The sequence below is a fragment of the Mycetomoellerius zeteki genome, unplaced genomic scaffold (assembly GCF_001594055.1).
Source record: "Mycetomoellerius zeteki isolate Tzet28-1 unplaced genomic scaffold, Tzet1.0 scaffold446, whole genome shotgun sequence".
NCBI lineage: Eukaryota > Metazoa > Arthropoda > Insecta > Hymenoptera > Formicidae > Mycetomoellerius > Mycetomoellerius zeteki.
The window spans coordinates 203538-230514 of record NW_017257442.1 but is presented as its reverse complement, the minus strand read 5'-3'; the positions used below and the strand labels follow the sequence as shown (position 1 = coordinate 230514).

At 30.3% G+C, this 26977-nt stretch overlaps 2 protein-coding genes and 1 long non-coding RNA gene across 5 annotated transcripts in view; 2 read left to right on the top strand and 1 right to left on the bottom strand.

Annotated features, from left to right (window-relative positions):
• Positions 1-26977, top strand: part of Nca (neurocalcin homolog) — a 210059-nt gene that overhangs the window by 154331 nt on the left and 28751 nt on the right. The window lies entirely within an intron of this gene.
• LOC108726879 (neuronal calcium sensor 2) overlaps positions 1-26977 on the top strand; it is a 72073-nt gene that overhangs the window by 39353 nt on the left and 5743 nt on the right. For both annotated transcript variants that reach the window (XM_018454697.1, XM_018454696.1), the window contains exons 2-4: positions 12190-12308; positions 15843-15986; positions 26324-26452. In XM_018454697.1, the coding sequence (XP_018310199.1) occupies positions 12198-12308; positions 15843-15986; positions 26324-26452 (384 nt within the window). In that variant the 5' untranslated portion in view covers positions 12190-12197. The remainder of the gene's footprint in view (positions 1-12189; positions 12309-15842; positions 15987-26323; positions 26453-26977) is intronic.
• On the bottom strand, positions 23928-26397 carry LOC108726880 (uncharacterized). Of its 2 annotated transcripts, none has more exons than XR_001936821.1 (3): positions 26057-26397; positions 24698-24882; positions 23928-24080 (listed from the first exon to the last, which is right to left on the bottom strand). It is a non-coding gene; the product is annotated as an uncharacterized lncRNA (long non-coding RNA). The 2 variants fall into 2 exon arrangements; XR_001936822.1 differs by having other exon boundaries at positions 23928-24076.

Sequence of the window (26977 nt, the reverse complement as noted above, 5' to 3'; positions counted from 1 at the left end):
CGCGGAGTAGCCTGCCATGATGAATGAGAATGACATAAGTAATGAATACTAATGCTGTATACATCAGTTATCGCATCATACTTGGCGATTGTAGATTTTGCCACATCCAGTTTATAAGATTTTCCTGTTCACACTAGATCATGTGAAAGATACAGAGGAAAACTCTTAAAATCCTCTCTTTTCTGAAGCACTGTTGAAAATGGTTTTAACATGTGCAGAGTATCAGATGAATTTTATTAGCTTTCTTGTTTTTTACGATTTTGAAATGCTATATGGCTAATTCTACGCTGAACAAAAATATACAGAAAATATAAGATTATACAATATTGAAAAGAATTGCGAGATGTGCGACGTGAGTTTATCACTGTAATTATATAAAATGTATACTCATGCGCGCCTTTGTGCTATCTTATTGTTAGTGACGCAATTCGCGTGATAAATCCATGTGCACATGCAACACGATCGAGGCAACACGAGGTTGTTATCGCTTTAATATTCGAAGCTGGCGGACGTTGCAATGTTCCCATGGCCCGCCGGTCGGATTATTTGCCTTCCATTTCGTGTTGGTGCACTATTGTATACATCGTAACTATGTTAACGTTGTTCACGACGCGAGCGAAACACCATGGCTAACATCGCCGCGCTCTTGGCATTATATTGTCGCTTTCATTGTCTTCGCTTGGTCGGTCGTTTCGGTCTACGAAAACGCGCCATTAGAACGATAGTGCATAAATTCACTGCTCATTATGCTGTTGCTCCTTAGTTTAAACATTGCTCACGTGCGCAATTAAGCTGCTTAATTATGAGTGGCATTAGATGAGATTTTCCGCACGTTCGAAATGGTAAGAGGTATGTACTACAAGAATTCTAGGTTGTTTATGAACTTTCCAGTGTCGCGAAAATAACAACAGTTAATACGATAGATACTATTTTACAGACATTAGCAATATTTTCTCGACTTATATTTCTATATTATTATTATAAATAATTATTATATATATTATATTAAGCGATTTTTTTAATGAAAACAAAATATCTATTTAAATATCATTGAATACAGTTATGTAATGATTTTTTCATAATAAAACTGCTTGTTTTTTTCACAAATGAACTAATGGTATGATACATAATTGAATGATATATTTGATGTAAATTGAAATATATAAAAAATATTGATATAAATGAAATATAATTTAAATTAAAATTTTTTATTATATAATAGGAAATAGAATTTCCTTAGAATCATTTAAATATATCTGAATATATTTGAGTAATGACTGCGTTTAGCAGATAAAGCAACTTAGTGAGCGCTGAGTGATTTTTTTATTATGATTCGTTTTTATATGTTAGATCCAGCGAAGAATTAAACGCAAGAAAATCATATTAAAAAATCAATGAGTGCTTACTTGCATTTAATTCTTCGCTACACTGTTAAATCTATAGTGTCAAATTTAACCTAATGTGAGTCGCCACTACTCCTACTAAATATATCGTTATTTTTTACCAAAACGATAGTTAAATTTGACACTATATCGTGTCAGTTTGACACTATATAGTGTCAAATTGATACTATATAGTGTCAAATATAACCATTGCTTTAATATAAAATAACGATATGATTGAGTAGGAACAGTGGCGACTCACGTTAAGTTAAATTTGACACTATAGATTTAATAGTGTGGATCTAAATATACATACTATAATAAAAAAATCACTCAGCGCTCACTGAGTATTAACATCTTATTAAGACATTACCTAAGCGATCTTAATTATTTTTATTATCTTAATTACTCTTAATAAGAACCAATTACATGGAAAAAAAATTGTTTAAAGCAACTAAAAATTTCATTGATCCGGCAAATCTACAGCTGTATTATACAAACAGCTAGTTTTCTATGTTAAAGTAGCAAAATTGTACAGCTGAATAAAATTAGTAATTATTTATAATCATATTGTAATAGCACAGTAAATTTATTAACGCAGCTAAAATAACTTTCTACGAAAATTAATTCAATATATAGATCAAAATTTTTACCAAATATGCTAAGATGGCGCATATATTTACTGATGTAATGAAAAAAACATGTTACATTATATATCACGGAAACAAATAGATTGGATGGTACAGCAAAGTTATGACTTACTGCGCGAATTTATCATCTTATATAACTAAGAAGACTCGATCGTTTAACAAATTGCTAATGTTATTCAGCTGTCAACTTTGTTATTTTAACGTAGAAAACTGACTGTCCGTATATTACGACTGTAGATTCATTAAATCAGTAATATTTTTAGCTGTGCTTTTTTTCCGTGTAGCAATTTTCATTATTTGTTCTATGAGCATACACGGAAGAAAAAGATTTGTTAAAACAACTAAAAACTTCACTGATTCAGCAAATCTACAGCCGTAATTACGGACAGTTATTTTTTTTAGCAAAATTGTACAGCTGAATAAAATTAGCGATTATGGATAATCATATTTGTTGTAATGCACAACAAATTTGTTAATACAGCAAAGATAACTTTTAACGAAAATAAATCTAATATATAGATCAAAATTTTTAAGAAAACATGCTAAGATGACTTTTGCTACTTTTTGCTACTGTAATGAAGAAAACCAATTGTTACATTAGCAATTTTTATTATAGTAAAGGATTAGCTGAATTAACATACTGATAATTGCTTACAGATATAATTTTTTTGTTGATCCATCAAATTTTAGTTACAGATGTTGAACTTGCGTAGCAAACTTTGCTGAATCAACTTTTTAATTTATTTTTAATCTTTTTTTTTTGTTATACGTATATCGGCCAAAATGTAGAAACTAATCGTAATAAACATTGAGCATTTACTGAGATGCTTTATCTGCTGAATCAATCGTTACTCAAAACATACTCAGATATACTTAAATGACATTCTATTTCCCATTGTTATATAACAAAAAATTAATATTTAAATTATATTTTATATAAATATTGTTATTTTATTTAAGAAATCACCAGATTTTTATAGCCCACCTTATATAATTCGATAAAACAACGATGATGAGATTTCTATAAAAACTAAACAGTGAACACATTGCTCGAACAGTGCATAAAGTCGAACGGATTATATGCTTATTTGTTGGAATCTTGGAATTAGTCCAGGATTAAGTTTCACTGTCGCCGTTAATACAACAAAATCCGTAAAGCCTTTAAGGAGGACACATCGTTGAAACTCGCTTTGCCATACTTTCCAGAGAACATACCCGCGGTATTTCCAGGAAATTTTAATGAAACTACCTTACGGTACTTTTTATACTAGGCTCCAGCGGCGCGTACAATAACGGCCTTCAGAAAGTTTTGAGGGCGAGAGGCAACACTCCTAAGAAATTTTTCATTGCTGCAGCTCCATGACGAGATTCGGTAAATAAAAACGGATAATAGGCTATCATTTGGTTGCATTGACGACGTATACACGCTATCGCAATGGCACGTTTGATGAATAAAAAGTTCTCTCTTCCCTGCTAGAAATTTCATGCATTTTTTGAGCAGTTACTAAACAGTTATACCAATTACTTCTGTCTAGTAACTGAGAAAAAAAACTACTTAGGATCCCAATCAGGATGTAATCCTTTGTTTGCAGTTACTGCATACAAAAGTTGCGTAAAATCCGAATCCATTTATTGAATAGAAACACAACAAATAATAGATATTAAATTGATTAATAAGCAAGCCCAATTGATTAATAGCTGCCCATGAAATGGACATAAAACTCTATCAAGTTCTTGTCCATTTCCTACTCAGTATTGGCACAACTAATGAGAATACAGTAATATTAGATAATAATTGGATAAGGTCTAAGAAAACTGTATACATTTCTACCAGGGTTTCGAAGCATAGAATTATCTCTTATTACTTTTGTACGTTTCAGACATTTATACATTTACTGATTTACTTAATTATACATTTGCCTACTACTTTTGTATACGTTTCAAACATTTATACCTTATACATTTCTGTAGAACTGATCACGATTTATTTCAATCGTCGAAATACGCTACAAAAACTAGTGGCGATGACGACGTGAAATAAATAAATTCTTAGTCTAATTTTGCCGTACCTTTTGAACCCCTATGAGTGATTAATTAAATATCACGGCACAGTTAAGTTTTATTTAAAATTAAAGTAATAAAAAACAAAATTAATTATATTATATTATACTTGAGATTAATTTTTGCATTTAATCAAATATAGAGATATTAATCAAGTAATTTAGATTTGTCACAAAATGTAAATGAATTCCACGCTACGTTATCTAATTTGTTGTAATTTTGTAAATTAATTTATTCATTTTTAATATAGTTTTATATTTCTTTTTTTACGAAAATTAAATAGCGGCAACGTAATGTAATCTACAAAACGAGAGTATCAGAATATGAGAATATTTTTTAATGAATATTAAAGAAAGGATTAAAGAAAAAAAGCTCTCTAAGTCGAATATAATTTACGAAAATGTAATTTTATTTATAATTCACATATCTATTCCCAGATTTTTACAGTTATCCTGATTTCTGTAATATTCTCGAATTGCACAGAATGTATCAATCGCAGATCTCAAACTATGATTTCATTAACGCAATATGTGCGATTGCAACAATTGACTGCATATTGCACGATCGAATTTTCCGTTACTATGAAATATCGCTGTATCGTTTCCCAGCACTTTACAGTCGAAGCAATAAATTGTATGTCGTAACGTTTACACATGGTAGTGACACTTCCTCGCCTACGCCACAAAAATAGTTTTATAGCCAAGTGCCCTATTAATAATAGACATCGTTATTATTAATAGCGTACTTGACTGTAAAATCGCTTCTGCGTGACAAGAAAAAGTATCGCGTCTTACCTATTTTGTCCATTTCGTGACGTATTACTATTGCAAAAATTGCAGAAATAAAAAAAATTCCTTTTTTATTTGCCACAGCAAATATTGTAGCCTTTGCAAGCGATCGATAAGCTACGTATGGTCAAATATCTATTTTAGGTACTGCTCTTCCTCGGCAATATCACGTTACGTGTTTACACAGTTGAGTAACAAGCTCGATTCTGCGAGAGCGATGGGAGAGGACAAATTACCCGAGGACAAAAATGGCGCCAAAGATCAACTCATATGTTGCATGAAAAAGAAAGCTTAAAATTTTTTTAAATAATTATCTATTATATACATTTTACACACATTATTATTCTGAGACTGTACTTTTTTTTAATTATTAATTTATCAAATATTAAATTCTTTTCTATTTTCTCTGATAACGGTTGATGATAATCGTTCTGAACAGAATGATGTGCAAAACGACAAAAATAGTCGAAATAATAGATGAAAAGTAAAAGTAGTCGATAATCTCAAGATATCCTATAAAAATATTCTTTTTAATCATCTGCACCTTCAATTCGGGGAAATCGATTCACTTCGTTGAATCACATCGAATCGTCATTCTTACATTTGCTATTGTACCGAAAACAGAGAGTATCTGATACACTTAATCTGCATTGGCGGTACGTTTCGTTAAAAGGAACATTCCGCGGATAATGCGGAAATGCTGCCAAGAGCACAATGGCCACGGCTACTGAAGAACACTGGGCAAAAGAGACAAAAGGAGCTGTATATGAACGCATATACGTCCGTTTTCTCCTCATATAAACACGCAAACTGTGTCGCGCGCCACGGCGCATTTTGCGAGGACGACAATACGATGCGTGTGATGCGGATGTCAATGCAAACCGCCAATGCAACGCGCGCGGCCGGACGTTCCGGTGTTAATTCTTTGTGGTCGCCGGCACCGATCGGTCGCGCGATAATGTTATGCTAGCTGTGCTATAAATATTCTTTACGTGCGCGTTTGTCACGTACGGATGACGGTACAGGCGTTCCGCCGTTTTTGCTCACTGGAAGGGATCAATGCTTGCATGCACATATTCTGTGGAATTAAGGTTACAATCTTAGGATTAGTGTTTCTTTTAAGGTGGCCAACTTTCAATCAGCCGATTTTAGGATATCAACCTTAAAACATCAGGACACAAACAAAAAAAATCGAAATTTTTTTTATTGATATACACTGAATTACAAAAACTTCTTACAATATTAATAAACAGATTAAAAATATATATATGTATATTAGATATAATAGCTATGTAAGTAAAATATTTGCTTATTTAAAATTAATTAATAAAATCAAACAATAACTTATTACTGCGAATTAATCGTTAGTTAGCTTAATCGGAAAAGGAAACTCTTTTTGGTGAAAGAGACCTTTATGCCTGTTTCTATCAATGTACAATAGTTTAATTTTAATCTTGGTTCAACTAACTCTTCATTTTTTTCTGGTTCTAAAAGTTAAGAAAAGATGAAGAATATGTTGAACCAAAATTAGAATTAATTTACATTGGGAGAAACAGATATTAATATACTAACGAATTCTATATTAATTTATGTTATATGTTAAATCAACCTGATAAATGACATTCCGACTAGGATTTTTTCAACACTTTTATAGAGAATCGAAAATCGGGATGTCCCGCAAAATTCGGGACGGTTGGTTAATTTAGTTCTTTTGAAGATCGTAGAGCTTTCTCTGAAAGAAAGTAAAATGTAATTTTCTCTACCGGAAATTTCTTTCTGAAACCAGAGGAATATGGATGTATACTTAAAAAAACGGTCATCTAGATATTGAGCGTTAATTAGAGATTTTTCTGTCATCCGGAGAATTGAAGATTTGTTAAAAAAATCAGAGTCTCCGGGTGAAGTTCGGAAAGGTAGCAACCATATGTGAAACGTGAAACGCGATAACTGCAGTATTTGTGAGTTTTGGCGAAATTTTCATGATGAAATTCATGCACGATTGTACATGTCGTCTTTAAGTTTGCAGCGATCATAAAACTCGTGGAAAACAGTCATTTATAATAATATTATTACGGAAAGCTCTTAGCTTCCTTCATAATATTGATCATAAAATAAATTGAAACGTTTACTTTTATTACCTTTATTAAATTTCCCTAATAATAGCCATAAAATAAGTTGAAGGACCTCTTATTATGGAAAGATGTAATAATTTTACGTGGGGTTACAATGTTTTTATCGTACTTTAATAACAACTTAAAATATTTTTTTAATAAAAATTTTTGTCGTCGCTTTGCGCATTAAAACAATTTGCAAAATTTTAATAAAAATGTTTTTTTAGATTAAAGCATGGTCAATTACTTCCTTTTTATTATCCCCCTTTATAATAAAGAAGTTAATAGAATAATTATTATAATGAACGACTTCCTAATAATAATGATTAACTATTATCATATTCGCCTTATTGCGGGGTTACTGCATTCGCGACTTTACAGTTTCATCTTTTTAAGTACTATCGTTGAAGTACTTGAAGTACTATCGTTGATAATTTACTCTTAATGATGTCTCTAAGAGCAATCAACTGTGAGGTCAAATATGTTAATTTTTTAGTAACAATCTATTTAATTGCCGAGTTCATCAACAGTAAACGTAACAAGAAAGTAAGAAGCAGGTTTATTAGCAATTATAATCTCTCTGCCATTCTGAACTCCAGCACCAACTTCTTTTCCTCGCATCATTATCCATTACTGTTAAGAAATAGTATCACACAAAGACAGTAAAAATGTTAATTCTTCCGTATTAATTTGAAATAATAATGAGATATAGATTGTATTGGTTGAAACAAAAGTTCGTAATGCTACTTCATTTGTATATCACATCTATATGCTTTTAAAAAAAATTTGGCAATTTTATAAATTATAACATTCGATAAAGCAAAGTTTTAACTTTAAGAATCTGTATATTTTTTGAATGCAGTATATGATGATTTTTAATGGAGTTATGAATAATCAAAGTCAAAATGCTACTTTTATTTAATCCGCGACAACTCAGTAACAAAAAATCTTAGGAATATTTAAAAAAAAAAGAGTTTTATTACAGGGAAAAACTTTTCCGTTAAAAGGTCGAAAATTTTTGCAAGTATTTTTTGGATACAAGACAGGTCTACAAAGTGACCAAAGAATTTCCTATTTTGTTCGTAGTTTTCTATATATAAAAATTTCCAAACTTATAAAAATTCAAAAGATGTAATAGTTTTTTGAAAGTAGAGATCTTAAGTTTTAAAAAGTTTACTCTTTTTTTACATTTAAATTTCATCCATTAACAAAATTGCAGCTTGAATTTTAAAGTAACGCTACGAACTTTTGTTCCAATCCAATAAAAATCTCGATAATGTATTTTTCTCTTCAAATTTTCATTTATTCGACTTAATTAATTCGTTTATTGAACAATAATTAGTTAAAAGGACTGATGAGAATTGGACGTGGGTTGCAGTGCGTAATATAAATCAATGAACAAAATTTATTTTTAATATGCAAGTTTGAACGTTTCGGTTCAATTTTCATTTATCGAAATTCCGAAAGATCGAATTCTCAAAGCGTAAAAGTAAAGAAGAAAAGATACATTGGCAACTATTTATTATATAATCTTTGCCTCGCATTTAGAGCACGATCGATAAATTCCTTCTGATGGGATTCGTCGGTTTCTCCTCGTCATTAAAACTTGCAGCAAGAACAAAACCTTTTTACGGCAGCGATTAATGTACAGTGAATGTGTACCTAATATCTCTTAGTAATAGTTTAAGACGTCCGTCAAGATGGAGAGAGAGAAAAAAGCGAGAGAAGGAAGGAGAGAAAAACCTCGAACATATAATTTCTTCTCGCGCGAGAACTTTAGAGTTTGCGAATGTGGCACATTAACTCAAGTGGCGGTTCGCCGTGGAATAATCGACTACCGAAACTCGAGCACGTATACATGTGGCCCCGTTAATCTTCATCCGTATCCTTAATCTCGTAAATAACTGGGGCGCGACTTCGTTGGCGTTCGGTCGGCGCCACCGCGAAACGCGTCAGCGTTAATTACATTTATGTATTTCACATTTCACACGTTCGCGAATAACGCGGAGGCGTACACTTTTGTTACTTAACGCGCGACACCATTATATCGTTTGGTACCGGCATTAAATCGGTCGGCCACGAACAATCATCGTTCTCAAGCTGGTCACGATCGCGGTCATTTCCTTCTCGTCGAAATGATCCTTGGCCCACCCTTTCCATCTTCGTTTCGACGGGAAACGAGTGAGTCTCTCGCAATTCCAACCGCGTATCGACCAAAGCTCATTACGACATTACTCGTACGTCAACGTCGGCATAACGATTAATCCTTTCTTTGCTATCGTGGTATACAAGTTACCTGCATATACGTACTGCATAATGGGGCTCAAGGTTGCTGAACATTCTGTTACCTACTTACATTATTTTAAGATTAATCTTGAGATTTTTAAGCTTTTTTAAACTTAAGTACTAATTACTAACTATAATATATAATTTATACTATGTAATTAAGTGTTCAGTAACTATATATTCTTAAACTTAGGCACTAATTAACAATATAATTATTTATGGAATTTTAGCATAATAGTAATTATTTTTTATTTTTCTATAATATTTGTGCATTTTGCGTATATATTTGATAATGATGAATTTAACAGTTTATATGCAAATTGTGTCTTTAAAGATTTTAGCAATGGAAAAGATGAATATTTTGCTTATGCATTTATTTAGATAGAGAAGAACGATGTTGACTTCTGAAATTTTTATCTGCTTGTTTATTGAATTTAATATCATTTTATGATAAAAATTGGGAGATTTTTAGTAGATACTTTACATTGGTGTAATATTAAGATTTTACATTTTTTATCATTTTTAATTACTTTTTACCCAGTTTTAATTTATTATAATTAATATAATTAATATATTAATTTTGTGGCTAAAAATTGCTATTTATGTTATTTTAGTTATGTTTAATTACCTATATATTTCTTTATTGGAGATGGCTCGGGATAATTCCTACATGGAATCCATCGCTGTAAGTGACCCATAAGTTTTTAATTATAAGTAAACCTGAGAAACATAAAATTATATTATTATAACAAAAGAAAATGATAGAATTGATAAATTATTCAGAAAAAATTTACGTTTTTTTTATTTATTTTAAAATAATGAGATTCACAAAATGGAAAATATTTATATAATAATAAATTAAAAGACATGTATAATATAAACACAATTACAAAAAATGTTCAGGAAAGAAAATATAAAAATATAATTTTAAAATATGTATGATAAAAAAGATATTAATCAAGTTGATGAAAAATCAAACGATCATTGTAAAACAAATCATGCTACTATAGCAAATAGATGAATATAAGTTTCATATAATAAATCAATTCTTAGTCACTCTCTCTTGTAATACGGAAGCGATTTATAAGTCTGATCCCTCAATAATTATTAAAAGCATCTTGTTTGTCCTTTCTAATTAGTACATTTATATCTATGACTATGACGTACGTCATCGTCATTTCAATCACATGGTTTCGATATCCTGCCATTTACGGTAACATTACAATGAATTTCGGTCAAGAGTGCAACCGACGAGCGTGCGTTGCGTGCATTATGTGCATGCAATATACGGCACACTGTGATACACGACATCGAAAATTACGTACGGTCTCTTACCATGTAACAACAGGCAAGAACTTCCGTGTAGCCGTTATCAAGATCGCTCGGCTTTATATCGCAAAGTTGCTGGACCAAGGTATCAATTATATGTATTTTTCGCGAAATCTTACAAGAAATCTGCTAGTCGGGAACATTGTGTTCACATCGTCCTGTATTTTAGACAAAATTAAAGTTTTAATACTTGGTTTCTGTTTTCCTGAGAAATTTATTTTGCAATGTAAATATTTCTGTTTTATTTTTGTCTTCTGAAAAATTACGACAAATTAATCTCTTTCTCCTTGGAACAAAATTAAAGCATTAAAATTCCATTTTGCTTAAAAATAAAAAGCGGAGTACTAAAAATAGTATTTCAAAAGTAAACGCAATTGTGATGAATATTTTCCCATTAGACATTTCCTATAATTAGAAACGTAGAATTTATGTGGGTTGATCTCTCCTGAAAAATATTTTGGTAGGTATTTCAATAATTTATTATCATTATTATTATTTACATTTATATTATTATAAAATTCTTAAAATTCTTCAATGCATTAATTTAACAGTCAAATATTTTAATATTAAATCGTCAATTGTATTGTAATATTACAAAGAAATATCATTTCTTAATTTTTATAATAATATCGTTTACACGCAACTTTTTTATACACAATGATCAAGAAATAATAAAATTAAATCGATAACATTAAAAATTAGTAGGTACTATTTCCATAATAAATACTTGTACTTATTAAATCGCTGTTTGAAAAAGTTTAATTTTAGAATAATAATTTTTACAATACAACTTCGTTATTGAGTTCATTTAACGAATAATATTTGTACCAAATTTCATACTGTAATGTTAAAATCACTAAGACATTACGATAATATTGTTTATAAGCATATTGTATTTATATAGTAGTACTTAAGTAATATAGCATACTATATAGTAGTACTTCTCTCTTAATAGTACTTAATAAATTAAACGAAATTTTATAAAGTTTTGCAAAGAGATCGATAATATTGACTGTTATCATAATAAAGTATGCAAATATCTTTCCGTATAAAATATAGAATAGGATAAAATAAAGTTAGAGGAGTAGAAGACACTCATTTGCATACCGATGTTATTTTACGGGTTTATAATTCGTTCAGTGCTGCTAAAACATAATTCACCGACATTAAATATGCGCGGTGCACTTGGTTGGCTCAAATTTGTCGCGTAGAAAGTTTTGCGAAAAGCGTAATAGTATAGTCATAATGGTCGAAATCACTAATCTAGAAATACAGTCTAAGGTTGAAACTGCACATCGGGATGAAAGATATGAGACTTTACTTCTTCAAATACAGAGGAAGAAAATGACAATATATAATCCCTATCTGTAGAAATTAATAATCCACATTGATCACCTCTGTTTTTAGATATTAAATTAATCGTTAAATTAATCATCCCATCTTCTGCTTCATCTACTGCTTCTAGAAATTAATTTAATCCTTTGAATTGTGATAATTCTGTTCAATGCAATGAAAAATGTTTCCAAGAGCTATTATCGAAAATTACGTTTGTTCTTACGAAATGTTTTATTAATTGTTGCAGATATCAAAATGGGTTGTTTCGGGAGCAAAGACAAGTTGAGCAAAGAAGATATGGACTTCCTCAAGTCGCATACGCGATACGATGAAGCGACTATAAAGGAATGGTACAAAGGTTTTAAAGTGAGTATCGAAGAGATTACTGGATATTAAATTATGGATCAAGAATTAGATCGAATTTACTATAAACATTCAATCCTTCTGATTTCATATATTTCATAGCGACCTCAATTTCGCTCCGTATATTCTTACCGTAATCGCATACTTTTCCTATGATATATTACGACACTGACAATAAAAGACGTTTAAACAAATGCTTTGTTGGGAAATGAAAAATTTTGCACAAACTGTTTCCAGCGTTGAAAGAACAGTTTTCATTTCTAGAGAAGCTGAGAGCTTCACATTTATTTGCATGAACTATTGTTAGAATTCTTAAATCATTTAATATTTCCATTATTTCTCTGTGCGTAATAACGAGCACGAGATAATGCAAATACTAGTATGATGAAAAGACCTAGACAAGACAAGTTTGCTGCAGAAAATAAATAATTTAACGTTTATATTGCAAATATAGTTTTTCTTTTTAAAAATTTGTTTCTTTCTAAAAACTTTTTCTAATATTAGATAATATTTTAAAGTAGTTCCTACATGATGAATGAATTATATGATAATATCTATTACATTATTAATAATTCTATGCAATTATCGATTATTTTTTATTACTTTTACTAATTTATTTTTAAATGATTTTTAATTACGTCTTAATACAGTTTTTCGTGATTATAAATATTTTTTAAAATATAATATATAGTGCGCATATATGTCATGCATGATAAAATAAAATATTGATGAAAGAAATTTTTGCGTTGACTTATTATAAAAATTTCGTAACACAAATATAAATGCGCTTCTAGAGCTATAAAGTTCCATTAAAAATAAAAGCGTACACATAAAGAAGAAGATATAAAAAAACATTAATTAACAAATCAATCCACCTTCTGAATATTCTGAAAAAACTGAATAAGGATATCTCATAATTTGCCGATGTGTTAAAAAAGAGCGATGACTATCATTAATGATGCTAGTTCAGCGTAACAGTAAACAAATATTTACTAATCGGTAATTTGTGAAAATCTGTATAAATATATGAATAAAATTGATGCAAATTCATTAATAAATGTTGCCAAATTCATTAATAAATGTTGCCACCCGCAATTATGACACATAAAATACGCTGCGATATTTTCGCAAATATGAGTGGCGCAAAACTGTATCGCTTTTTTCCTCGTAAAGAAGCAGAGAAAATGTTTATACGAAATTATACGAAGAGAGGTTTATGGTTACGAAATTTCATAAGTAAGAATTTTCGGTTATAACATATTTTAGCAAAAAATCTGTTTATCCGTACCTTATTTCATCTCGAAAATATGAAACTTAATTTAAGTGTAACGACGTTTTACAAATATTTTTAATTTTTAATTAGATGCGTTTCATAAATATAAATTTATATTATATATAAATTTATATTAATATATGAATATTTATAAATATTTATAAATATAAATTTAAATATGAATTTGAGTTTTATACACAGAAATGCAAAGTACTCGATAATGTTATTACTAACACTATTTGTCCCATTATATTGTGAAATGCTTTGTCACATTTTATTAATAATTAAAAATTAAAATGTAGTATGATTAATGTGGCATAATTAACAATGATATCTCTATATCACTGTGATATGTTATCATCCAATGTCAATATGTTATTTACCTATAAAATAGTCGTTTGAGAAGATCCCGAAACTAATTATCGCGATGTACGATGTTCATTTAGTTACTCTATGGTAAATATTAATTTATTTCTCATATATTCGACGCGTATAAATAAATCACGTTGACGCGATGAGTTCCATAATTTGTTTTAAATATTCAATATATTGAGACATGATGTACGTGCGACATTATAAATTTGATATTTAGTTATTGGCATATAGATCATTATTAGATATAATTAGAACGTTATTATCTTAGCGCATATTATCATTCGCACAACGCAAATAACATGTCTGTATATAATTTATAATACAGCATATAATACAAATATTTATTCAGCATTGCTTGAAGCTACCTTTATAATATTATACTTATAATTCTATACAATTACATTGTACGCTATCATATCAACATTCGTTGCTTTGTCGCTCTGAACAATTATCGCAATTTGATGCGAATGCATATGTGAAATAACGAAATTAAGAGCTGATTAATTTTCAAGTATTAACACATAATGTGTGCCAAGTTTATAAATATAATACATTAAAAAGTACCGTATCGTTAACAACATTTCAAGCATTTTTGTAAGATACTTAAATCAATCTATATTATGAAAACTCGTGCCCAAGTTAGATTCATCAGGAACAGGATGTGACGTTTTTGCAAAAGCTGCTAGTGCCGCAGAAAAGTTACTCTCGAACAGTTTAAACGGGCGCGGATCCAGAGAAGCTCGTGGCGACCGGACTAATTAAACTGAGTAGAATCTTTATAGCGGACGTTCCGCAATCTAGTCGCGTTTCACAGCTGCTCATTGCCCGCTTCCTCTCGTGCGATTTGCAATGAATCTCGCACGCGACTTAGCTGAGTCTGTGGATTGATAAATGAAAACTGATCACCGCGCATCGACCTTGATAGAGAAGCGCGGTCGAAGGAGATTGAAAAATATCGTGCAGAAGTGGCGTCGTTCGCTTCTTTTTAAAAATGAGACGAACGACACTAGATTAAGGCCAATCTGATACGACGGGAGCGATGACACTTAACGACGTAATTTTTTTTCTCGGGATCCCATATCTTGCGTTCAAGCGGCAAGACTGAGGTATATTCTGCGATCAATAAAATTCACTATGCGGATGAAAGTCTTTAGTCAAATCGGTTAATTTAGACACGACATAATTTTAGTATAAAGTATTTTTATTCAGACCGATTTAATATATATCTCTATATTTAATGTATCTTACAATTAAATATATGAAGAACGTACTGACGCAAATATATACTCTTCTTACTTGGTATACGTAAGTGCTATTTTCGTTGACGTAAATTTGGTTATTACTCAAGGTAACATTTTGAGCAACTTAGTTTCTACGTTACTATAACATGTTTAATTTTCCTATAATTTTCAAAAACAAAGTTTTAATGTCTTTTTATAATTTAATGTATCTCTATTAAAAAAACATTAATAGTTAAATGATAAAAAAATTAAAATTGTGAAAAGTACAGTAAAAAATAATGTATAAAGAATTGCGAAAATGTCATGCAATAATTAACGCAGTGCGATCGAAATTTAATGCATACTGTAATTGTTATAATTATATTATCTATAATAATATAATTAGAGATATAAGTATGTATATACTTTAGGAATGAAAAAAAAGAAAAAACACGACAAAAATACAAAAAAAAAATATTAAACTATTAGGTATCGCATATTTATAGGTATACTAATAATAATTAAAGAGATATGTATAAATAGTTCAATAAATAAGAACAAAGAAAAATAGTCCAAAAATTATGTTAGACTAGAAATGCATTACACGTATGTAACATAGAAAATCCTAACTCGAAAATTCACGGTCTTGTGTTCTTTCGAATGTTACAGCAAGACTGTCCTAATGGCAGGTTAACGCCGGCGAAATTTGTCGACATGTACAAAATGTTCTTCCCGTCCGGTAACGCGGAAGAATTCTGCGACCACGTGTTCCGCACATTCGACATGGACAAGAATGGCTACATCGACTTTAAGGTGAGTCCCGCAAGTTTTTTACGAGACACGATTGGCGCAGACTGCTGTAATGAACCATGTAATAACTACCGTGCTCCCGACGAATCTTCCAAAGAAGATACGTGTCGCGCCACGTACTTGTCGTACATCGATCATTCTGCGTGATTAAACATAATCGCGACAAAATCTGCTCGCCTCAAAGAAGTGCGTTATAGTCGCCGCAATACTTTCATCGCGAGAAGATTGCACTTTTATGACGTGGAAATATCGTTCGCGTGAATTTAGGTCGACTAGCGCGAGACGGAGAGTTTGAATATCGGAAATTTATCAAGAACTGTAATCTATATATAGTGAGAAAAAACAATTGGTCAACAATGTGTAAAGACGGTAAAATGATGTACTAAAACATAAAAGATTTTCATCTTGGCACGAAAATGCGCAAAGGAACGTGAACGGTGCTACATCCGATTATACGCTCGACAAATGCGACGACATAAATCTTTTCTGAAACTTCAGATCGCGTATTCCTTCGTACCCAGTTATCCGTGATTGTGAATTTATGTTCTTTATAATCCGCGTAAGTTGTTAATAATGCATTATTCATACGACACGATGTAAGTATTACAGCCAAGCTCTCCATCACTTTTCAAGTGGTCCCTTCTCGCTCCGTAGCTTCGTAACTGCCTTGACTTGACTCAAAATCTTCCGAGAGAAGTACCTCACGTCACACGTGGTTTCCGTTTGTAAGCACAGCGAGCAAATATTCTCGTCCGCCATCTCGGTATGCTAATTGGTAATTTAATATAGTTCGCTAAAGGTGCGACGAGTCGTGTTTGCCTGCCGGCGAATAGCTATTTGATATCTGACCCGAATACGCCGGATAAAACCCCAACCTTTGTCTAACGTCGTGCTTTGTAAGGTGATCTCGCATCGCATCGCTGATCAAAGTTATCCTAGAGCAACTACATATATAATTCGCCATAGAAAGGTATTTTTCGGATGTAAACGACGCATAATTTTTTTCAACTACCTTATCGTGTCAAGAATCATCTTGTCTTGTCCTTATCTCACCTGTCGCTGTATTGTTTTTAATTTTCAAGAAAACGTCATTCTCGATGCGATCGTTATAATAATTTATATATATATATAATACTTGTTAATATATTAACATTCTTATTATGTTTTCATCTTTTAAAGATAATTTAGAGGAGATAGTAAAAAAGTATTATAATACATATAAGTAGATATATACTGAATTGATGATATATGTATAGTTACAAAAAGACTCAAAAATAACAATTATATTTATTCTTATATTATTACAACAATTACATTGAAAGAAAATATCATGATATTACACATTACAGTCATTTTCTTCCCCATGTCCGTAATATGCAAAAGATAAAATAAATAAAAGAGAGAAATGGCGAGAGAGAAAATTACTCGTACTTTGAAATGTTATTGGAAATTTTATATTACGCGTATTCGGATTAATATAACATATACGAATAAATTAAAAATCTCTTAATAATATTCTCTACAATAATTGCACATACATTAATATTATTATAATATCAAAAAGTAATATAATACAGTAATATAATATTGTTTATCTCATTTTATATATTAACGAAAAAACGTTAAGAGATATGTTACACTAGATTTTAGCAAAAATCGAATCAGAGATATTTGATGAAGATACTGAAGCGTTTTATAAGATTTCAGATTATAATATGTTGCATAAAATTCCATTTTCTGTCTTTATATATTATGTTGCGTTGTATAGCAACTAATCATCTGCTCAGCGAATGCGTTTCTTCTAACAGAATTATTGTGGGGCAAGCTAACTTCAAGATGTCTTTTATGCGAACTTTTATATTAATGTGTAAATTACTCATTCACCTAAGTCACTCTTGTTTATAAATGTTATGTTATGCTTATAATAAATCATTTAAATCTTATTTTATCGAAAAGTTCCACATAACATAAAATTCTATATAACATTTAACGATATAGTGTATTTAATTATAAATCGCTTGATAATATTTCAATAATAAAAATTTTATAAAAAATTATTTTTTTAATATTGAATATTATGAGAATTAGTTTTTAATTTAAAATTCTGCAAAAATAAATTTCTTCTGTAATTAATCGAAATACGAAGTTATCTATTCACAAACTAATTGTAAGTGAAAAAAATACGGGATTTCTCATCAATTATTAAAGGTCCGTGATTTATTAAAATTAACTGAAATATAAAGTTGGGTATTACTTGAAACTAATCAAAATACTAAGTTTATTATCTATTTACATTTGTAAGGCTTAACTTACGAAAATTATCAAGATATTAAATCACCATAGCTCGCTCCTGTTATAAACTTTATGAATGAATAACAGAGATATCTGCTTCCAATTCCTTCATTAAACTTTTATTCGAATGCAAATACTAGAAAAGAGAAAAGGAGACTCTGTATTATATTTGATGTAAATTATTCGAAATGAGAATACGCAGAATGACTATAATTTTATACATAAATACTATAAATTATATTTTATTATGTATGAAAATAATTAAAATTACTTTTTTTTTATATGGAATATTGCAGAAATAACAACGAGTTATACACAATAAATCATTGTTCATTGTCTTAGAAGTAATATTGAACATGCTAAAACAAACCAATCTATGCTCCAAATCACGAATATACTAACTTTGTCCAAGCAGTCCATCGATGCGGACGTTTAATACCCGGCCAATTGTAGATGCAATCTGCCTCGCGCCTGTATCTCGTCGTCATGCAACACTTAAGAAATTTCGCGTTTAGATGGCAAAGTTTCGCCGGAGTTTCATCGATATGTAAGCTCTATTGTAACTTCATCGCGAACTGAAGTTCTGTTTATATGCAGTGTATATACGCTCACGTAAGCTCTAAACGATTATTATTCTGATATTAAGTAAACCTGCGATGAGATGTGATTTCTCGCGCAATTGCATTGTGTCACTTCGAATAGTATCGCAACATTCGAATAGTATCGGTAAAAGTATAAACATTTGTAGCCCTCAATGTAAGCTGAGAAAATATGCGAGCTTTATCGATAAGCCGAGATACTCGAACCAAACATTGATAGTCCCTATTCGATTCTTATTATCGTGTCGAGACGAATAGCTGTCTATTATTGTATATAATATAAAAATTCGTTCTTTCTTTTGTGGACACTTCCTCCTTCTCCCATCATGTTCCCTATGGAATATAATAACATCAGGTTCCTTGTTACTCATTTTTCTTCGAGGAAAATCCGACAAAGTCGTCGACTGAGTTTGACTCTCACGATATCGCCTAAATGGGAAGAGCTTCCCTTCACAGTATAACGTCTTCCAGAATGTCGTCGATAATAATAGCAGCTATAATAAGATGAAATTCATGGAAAGAATGTATGTATATCTCTTTCTCAGCGAGAAATTTTATAGCGTTGTTCGAAATAAAGTTAATTGATCGTGATGAATTGAAACCAAAAATTAGTTTCTTATTTATTATCTTTATTTTTTTAGTTGTAGGTATTTTTCTTAAATGCTAGAAAGAGACAAGGGGTGGGGAAGGGGAGAGAAGGGGGAGAGAGAGAGAGAGAAAGAGAGAGAGTTGGTCTTCCCTTTTAAAAGCAATTTAGAAGATATCTAAAATTTATATTCTTTATATATTTTATATACATTTATATTTTTATACTCTTTATATATTTTTTAACTTCCACGAATAAATTTCATGTAATACCTATTTTCATATAAATTTTTAAGTTTATTTCGTTTTTACGCTTCATGATGCAGCAATTACTTTGTTTAAGAATTTATAATTTTTAAATTAATTCTAGATATTACAAAGAGCTAATAATAACAAATTGGGAATAAACGCTCGAATATGCGATATCTTGTTTAAATAATGTAAACCTACAAGGTTTTTTGTCTTTATAATTTTCTTAAAAGTGTGTACGACTTAAAATTCTTGCGTAAGCCTCACAAATATATATGTACATACAAATATACGTTAATATATTTTTTGTTTTCGAGATAATCGAAAATATTTTGTATATTGTTCGACGACAAACTTTCTCTAATTAAACTTCAGCAACTTTCGCAGGGAGGGAGTAATGAACTAATTCAAGCAGTTCGCACATTGAAAAGCCATTAGAGATTTAACTAGAACTTCCGGCAATTTAAACTTATTTCTCGAACAATCCCGACGGAACAGTGATAAATGACGGACGGGTCAGCTATTTCAACATTCTTGCAACTTTTCTTATTTAGGAAGAACTCAGATTCCGTTTACATTTATCGTTTTTCCTTTGGATAGATCTGAAATCTCAGGAATCGAAAACAGCTCATTCTGCATAAACAGTGCTTTGCACTCGCTCAGTGTATCCTAATATATTACGAGTGACATGACAAATATTCTTCAATGTCAGGACGTTTATATATTCCTGTGCTTCTTTTTGTGAGAGGGTTTATAAGGCTTTATACGGTATCTTCTGTATACTTTCATCGAAAGCTACTCGAACGGTTTCAAACGATATTAAATGCATGCACAATGTTTCACATATAACACATCTAAAAAAGATTTTTAATTTTGAATATTGCTTGGCTTTTTGTATTAAAGTATAATCTTTTTAAAAGAAGACGGATTAAATCAATTCATGATTATGATAAAAGGCATATAAAAGAAAATAACAAAATTATTCAATATGCGAAATTAAAATTTTATTTATTTATTCTTATTCTAACGTTAAATTAATATCTATATTATAAATTAATGTTATTTAAATAAAATATTTTCATTTATTTTACACGTTATCTTACTTATGAAAAATGTGTTACATATTTTGACAAGTTTGTCATCTCTTTGGACTATTGAAATATTCGACATCAAACAAATTTCGATTAAAAGCAAAGAAAGCAAACCTATACATTTTATGTATGTACAAATATTAATAATATATTAAGTTTAAAAATAGAACGTAAATGTTATCCTTGATAACTTAACCAAATATTGCTCTTTTATAAAGGAACTAATACTGCAGCTTTTCTCTGTTATTTTAGAATTTGCGAAGATTTTGAGGAAAATACAAGCTTCAGTCACACTTTCTTCTCAACGGAAACTTTTCGCGCGACGTACCATGTAATTGCATTGTTGCACTTGGACGCATCATTTAGGACTGAAAGTTAACTCGGTAGACTTCTCTTCAAAGCTTATTTTGAAAAGACATTTTGAGATCGTGATTCCTAATTTTATTCTGTATATATATAATTTACTTCCGTTTATCACTTGATAATACTTTACATTTATTTCATCCCCTGGTAGGTAAATTATAATAATCCATCAAATCTATCTTTACGCTGATTTAATATCAAAATACCCAGGAAGAATCAATTTACTTCAATCAGCCTACTGCTTTGTTACATTTGCACATGTTACAAAATTGTAATAATTAAAATGGGATCAATTACAGAGAAAAACATAATGGTAGCAACTGTAGATATAGACAAAAAAATTATACAATTTTTATATTATGTGGAATTAATATATAGTAGTTCAATAAACTATTTTGTAGTTGTAATATAATTATAAAATAGTTTTCTCAATTATATATATATATATATATGTACATTAATTCTACATATCATTCTTTCAGTTTCAAAAGTGTAACAACTAGAAAAATGTAATTTTCAAATTATTATGTATAATAGAATAAAATAATCACAAAACATACTGTTGGCAAAAAATTTAGAACAAATATTTACGATAATTGTGGTATATATGTCAAGTACATATATATCATATTTAGTAATTCAAGATTGATTTATTTAAAGTATTTTAAGATCTAGCTTCGACCGTATAGGGCTCTTATTTATCGGTTATGTCTCTCACATACGCGGTCTAAAAATGAAAATATTTACGAGTTTAAGTTTCGCGTTACGCGTTTGCGATAGCTTTAAAGGATTTTTATTTACCTATAATACGGTCATGATTTTATTTGTAAAATTAAAATTATTAGAAACATTTTAAAGATTTCTTGATAGAATTTTGAGTTTTATTGAATACAGTTACATAATATAAAATGTTTAGGATGTTCACTTTTATGTTGTAGTAAAGTAAAAGGTCATACATCACGTTAGAAAAAAGTGTATGTTTTACAAAAAGCTTTTCTGTACTTTTATGTCCGTCCTTGAATCATGAACAGGCTTGACCTTTTTCTTTTTCTTAAAAAGTCCTCGATCGCGATCCTTCTGAGATTGCATTTCCATTAGCGTTGGTCATCAGGATCCATTTTGAAAATCCACTTTGGAACATTCGTGTTTGAAGGTACATTTCTCAATGTTCGAAGTTGCTTAGTTCGTTTTGAAACGTACGTCCTTCCCGTATTTTGTACTGCATTCACTCGTTGTTTTTACTTTACACGACAAAACATTGCTTTAAACTTTTAACAGCTAAGTGTTGAACGCATAAAGTTTGTAGAACATAACTACGGAAATAATAGTATACATGAATCGTAACTTACATAATTTAAGGGTGGTAAGCATGAAAACCAAATGCATTCTTACCTCTCTACGAGCAAGGATAAGTTTCATATTTTTAAACTGACGTATCTTTATAATTATTTTTTATATTCAATTTATTCATTTAAATGAATTTACAATAGTTCAACATCTTAACTTTCTGACCGTTATGGCGCTTCTCAATTTAAAGTATTATATTTTTTATAAAGATATAATTATAAATAATTATTTTTATCTATAAATATTTTTTATATAATTCTTATAAAATGAATTTTTTGTATACTTACAGTACATACATTTACAATTCGCATGCGAAAATTATAGATTAAAAGATATAAATTATTCGCATTCAATGCGCAAATCATATCAACAGATCTTTCTGCATACGCAACTTAGTTGTATATAAACATATTATAGATACAATGTATAGATATATGGTATATATACATCACACAAATATATACGTATGCATTTAAATTTATTACTCACACTTTCTAATGGCACACAAAGCGTGAATCCGCGACAGCGCAAAAAAAACTTTAATGCAGTACACGATTTTTGTGATTAAAAACATAATGTAAAAAATTAAAATAAGTTTGCGGGAGAACCTGTATGTTTTTTCTTAAAACACACTCTGTATAGCTATTTTTTATTAATTATATCGACTTCGAGATTAGATGCTTGTTTTCAAGACGTAAAAATGCAGTCAAAAGAAGACTCGCAGCCAAAGAAACATTTTATCACAATTAAAGACCATAGAATGCTTTTGTGTTTCAGATTGCTTCAAGTAACAAACAAGAAATATATATCTTGGATTTTCCGTACTTTGAAGAAATTGCATTCCAAAGAGTTGATAAATAAATAAAAACACAAAAGGAAACCTTTTAACAATGTTTGTGTCTTAATATTAAACATCTAGACATAACTCATATAACTCTGTCTAAAATTATAAATTTCATAAAAGATTTTATTGGAATAAGATATAGATTTTGTTATATGTATAAATTATACATATTTTTGTTTTTTATTTTACAAAAAATTATTTATATCTAGTTAATTCAAAATTACAATTAAAAGTATATAAAATGAAATTATTAAATGACTGCAGAGAGATGTTAAAATAAGCATATAAACAAAATATTTAAAATTTCTCTTCTCTCTCTTCTTAATGAACATATTTTTTACACATCAAAAGTCGATTGTTTTGATGATAGTACTAACTTTATATATTTTAATATTTTGTAATGTGTGATTTAATAGGAATCGTCTTAACTTAATAAAATTTCTCTGTTAAACTGTTTTCGATCGCCATTATTCATTTTTTAAATGAGTATGAAGAAAGTTTATATATCAAATGGTTGCGTGAACCTATTACGAGCTTTAGATGATAAATTTGATACATAAACTAAAGTGGCGTGTAACGTACAAATCAAATTAATGACTGTCGGAAATTGTGCGACCCACGCGTTCTTTCGATTTCCTGTGCCTTAACTTTCTTAGCTTAACATAAACGATGTGGGGATTCCCGATCAAAGTACTGTAACTTTTTCCATATCCACATCACGCTCTGCCTGAAGCCATATAACTGACTCTGAATAATAATTATTGTTATATTATAATTTTAAAATAATTTGAATATCAAGTTGTTTAGATAAGTTATTATAGTTTATAGGAAGTAATTTATGAGATAAAGTAATCATAAATAAATTTATGGGCATCAATTTATTGATCTTGATGATGCGTTATTTAAATATTATAACATTTTAGACTTAATCTATGTTCAGGAACATATTAATTATGACTAAGCTAATCCTTGTTTCATTTTATTAAATTGTGTCATAAATGAAAAATAATTTTCTTAGTAATAAAATAATCTTATTTCATAATTGTCGGTAATGAAAATATCCATAAATATGTAGGATTTATATATAATTAATAAAAGAGTTTTTTAAGATTTTGAATTACTAAAAAGGTTTAAAGTTCAATAAAGTAATAAATGTCTTTTAAAGTTTAAACTCTAAAATCTTTTTCACACGTTATATGTAATTTCTCAATACACTTATCAAATTCGACACAAATTAATTTTATCGAAACAGTTGATTGCATAATTGCTTTATGCATTCGAAATAACTGTTTTTAATGTCTACTCTGGGAATACCAATTGCGAGTGTTATTCAGAAAACTTTACCTCAGGAAAACCACTTCGCTCCAATCTCATATATTCACCTCGCGTCCATTTTCATGAGCATGGTGTAAAGCCAGTTAATGGCATCACAAAGATGTTTTCTCTCTCTGGTATCGGTCGTCGTTTCTCCAGTAATGTCAGAGCTTTTCCACGAGAGTTCTTCCGCGAGCTTCGCGGGTAAGCTGCATCTGAAATAAGTGTGAGCCTAAGGCTAGTCTCAGAAGGGAAATGGTCTGTTCCTTTTTCCCCTCTCTTTCTCTTTCTCTTTTTCTCTGAGGTCAATACGAGAAGTGACACTTCAGAGGTCAGGAAGAGCAAAGAGCCGACTCGCCCTCCATCCACCCTCTCTTCGTCCTATAAAGCCCTCGTCTCGTTTGTCTACCTCGGGCGTCAGGTGACCCAGTTCTGCCGGAACGTACTGGCTCTCTAACGACTCGGTAGTACTCGAAAAGTATCGGCCTGGGGCGAGAATACCCGCGTGGATTCCACCGGACAAATTCATCTGACACGATCACAGCCGCCATTGTAACATCGTATCACGAGCTTTACGCTTACGCGATTTTGGCCCGGTAACACGCGACGAAGACATGACGCTCGTAAAAGGAACCATAACTTCAAGACGGTATATTCGCCGGTAATGCGAGATGATGATAACAAATTTCTGGAATATTAAGAATATTATTGACAAGAAGATATGCAAGATTTTTTATTGTTTAAAATTTCAAAAAATCTTTTATAATAACTCACAAAATCTCGCAGTGTTATGAAATTAGAATATTGTACAGAATAATGTAAAAACTATAGAATAATGTAAAAACTATAGGATAAAAAATAAGAATAAAGAAAAATTAAAAATTAAATATTTACACCATTTCGATTTTTTTTAAAAAGCTCAGAGAGTTCTTATAGGAAATATCGGAATTACTTAAAAAACTTTTTAATTTTTTTTCAATATTTAAATATTAGCATTTTCTTGAAATTTTATGTCTCTTTTTTATTTTTCGATAATATAACAAGAAAATAGATTTCTCGAAAAAGAATTAAAACTTTATGCAATACAAAATATGTATTTTATGATAGATCATCTATATAATTTCAGTACTTTTTTAAATTTAATACTTAAGCAGCTCTTCTATAATTTTCCTTTATACTGTTCCTTTTACGATTATATTGGAAAGTGGAAAGAAAAAATTAAGAAAGCGAAATAATTTATTTTATATATGTATCCAGAGAAATGTCTTCTCATTTTAATTTCTAAAGATTTGAAAATACCTGAAGAATCAAGAAATTTTACTTTTCAATATTTGAATAAACTTCTTTAAATCAATGTTTAGATCTTAACATTTTAATCGCTCAACCGACTCATCTTTGATGTTAAGACGATCTTAGCTGATTTCTTCTCGAATCATTGTATTTCAAGTAAATATTTTCCAGAGCTTTAGCAAAGCTGCTTGAATTATGGCATCTTGAAGTCGGGTCTTCTTCAATGCGTATCATAGCTACACCTTGGGAAATAGATTTTCGTTTCACACAAAAGGGAGATTCCTTTGTAGCGAAGAAATAAAAGTTTTGATATCGCGCAGCTGCGACAACGTTACTGATACTGGATACCATCGGCTTTTGTTGCAGGAATTCCTATTGGCGATCGACGTAACGTCCAGCGGCACGCCAGAAGAAAAACTGAAATGGGCGTTCCGCATGTACGACGTTGACGGCAACGGCGTTATCGATATGCAGGAAATGACGAAGATCGTCCAGGTACTGTAACTCATGAAAAATGCATGCGCTTCGATTTATCTCCACTTAGTTGCACTCGACCGCAACTCTTCCGACAGAATACAGAATTTTTTATCACTTGACGTCAGTACTATCGGCATAGTTAATCAATGAGAGAGAAAAAGAGATTCTGATATATTCAGCACAATATATTTATATTTAAAAAAATGCACGACTTTCTTTTCCATGTCGCAAGTTTATAATTTCATGTTTAATTGCATGTGGCACATGTAACGTCGTTACACTTCTCTCACGATGACTAAGAGAGACTTAATAATGCATATAGTAAGGACACAGTACGAATTGAATTGTTTTATGAATACGCACTGGATCCTATTTTTTTTTTCATATTCGACGCGATATTCAAGATTATTCGTAACGAGTACAAGTAACAATTCTTCATTCGAATATAAGTAAATATTAGTCAACGTCAACACTGATTTGCATAATTAACACGCGATTGCATGGTAATAAATCAATACTGTTTTCCCGCATCTGCCTAGTGTA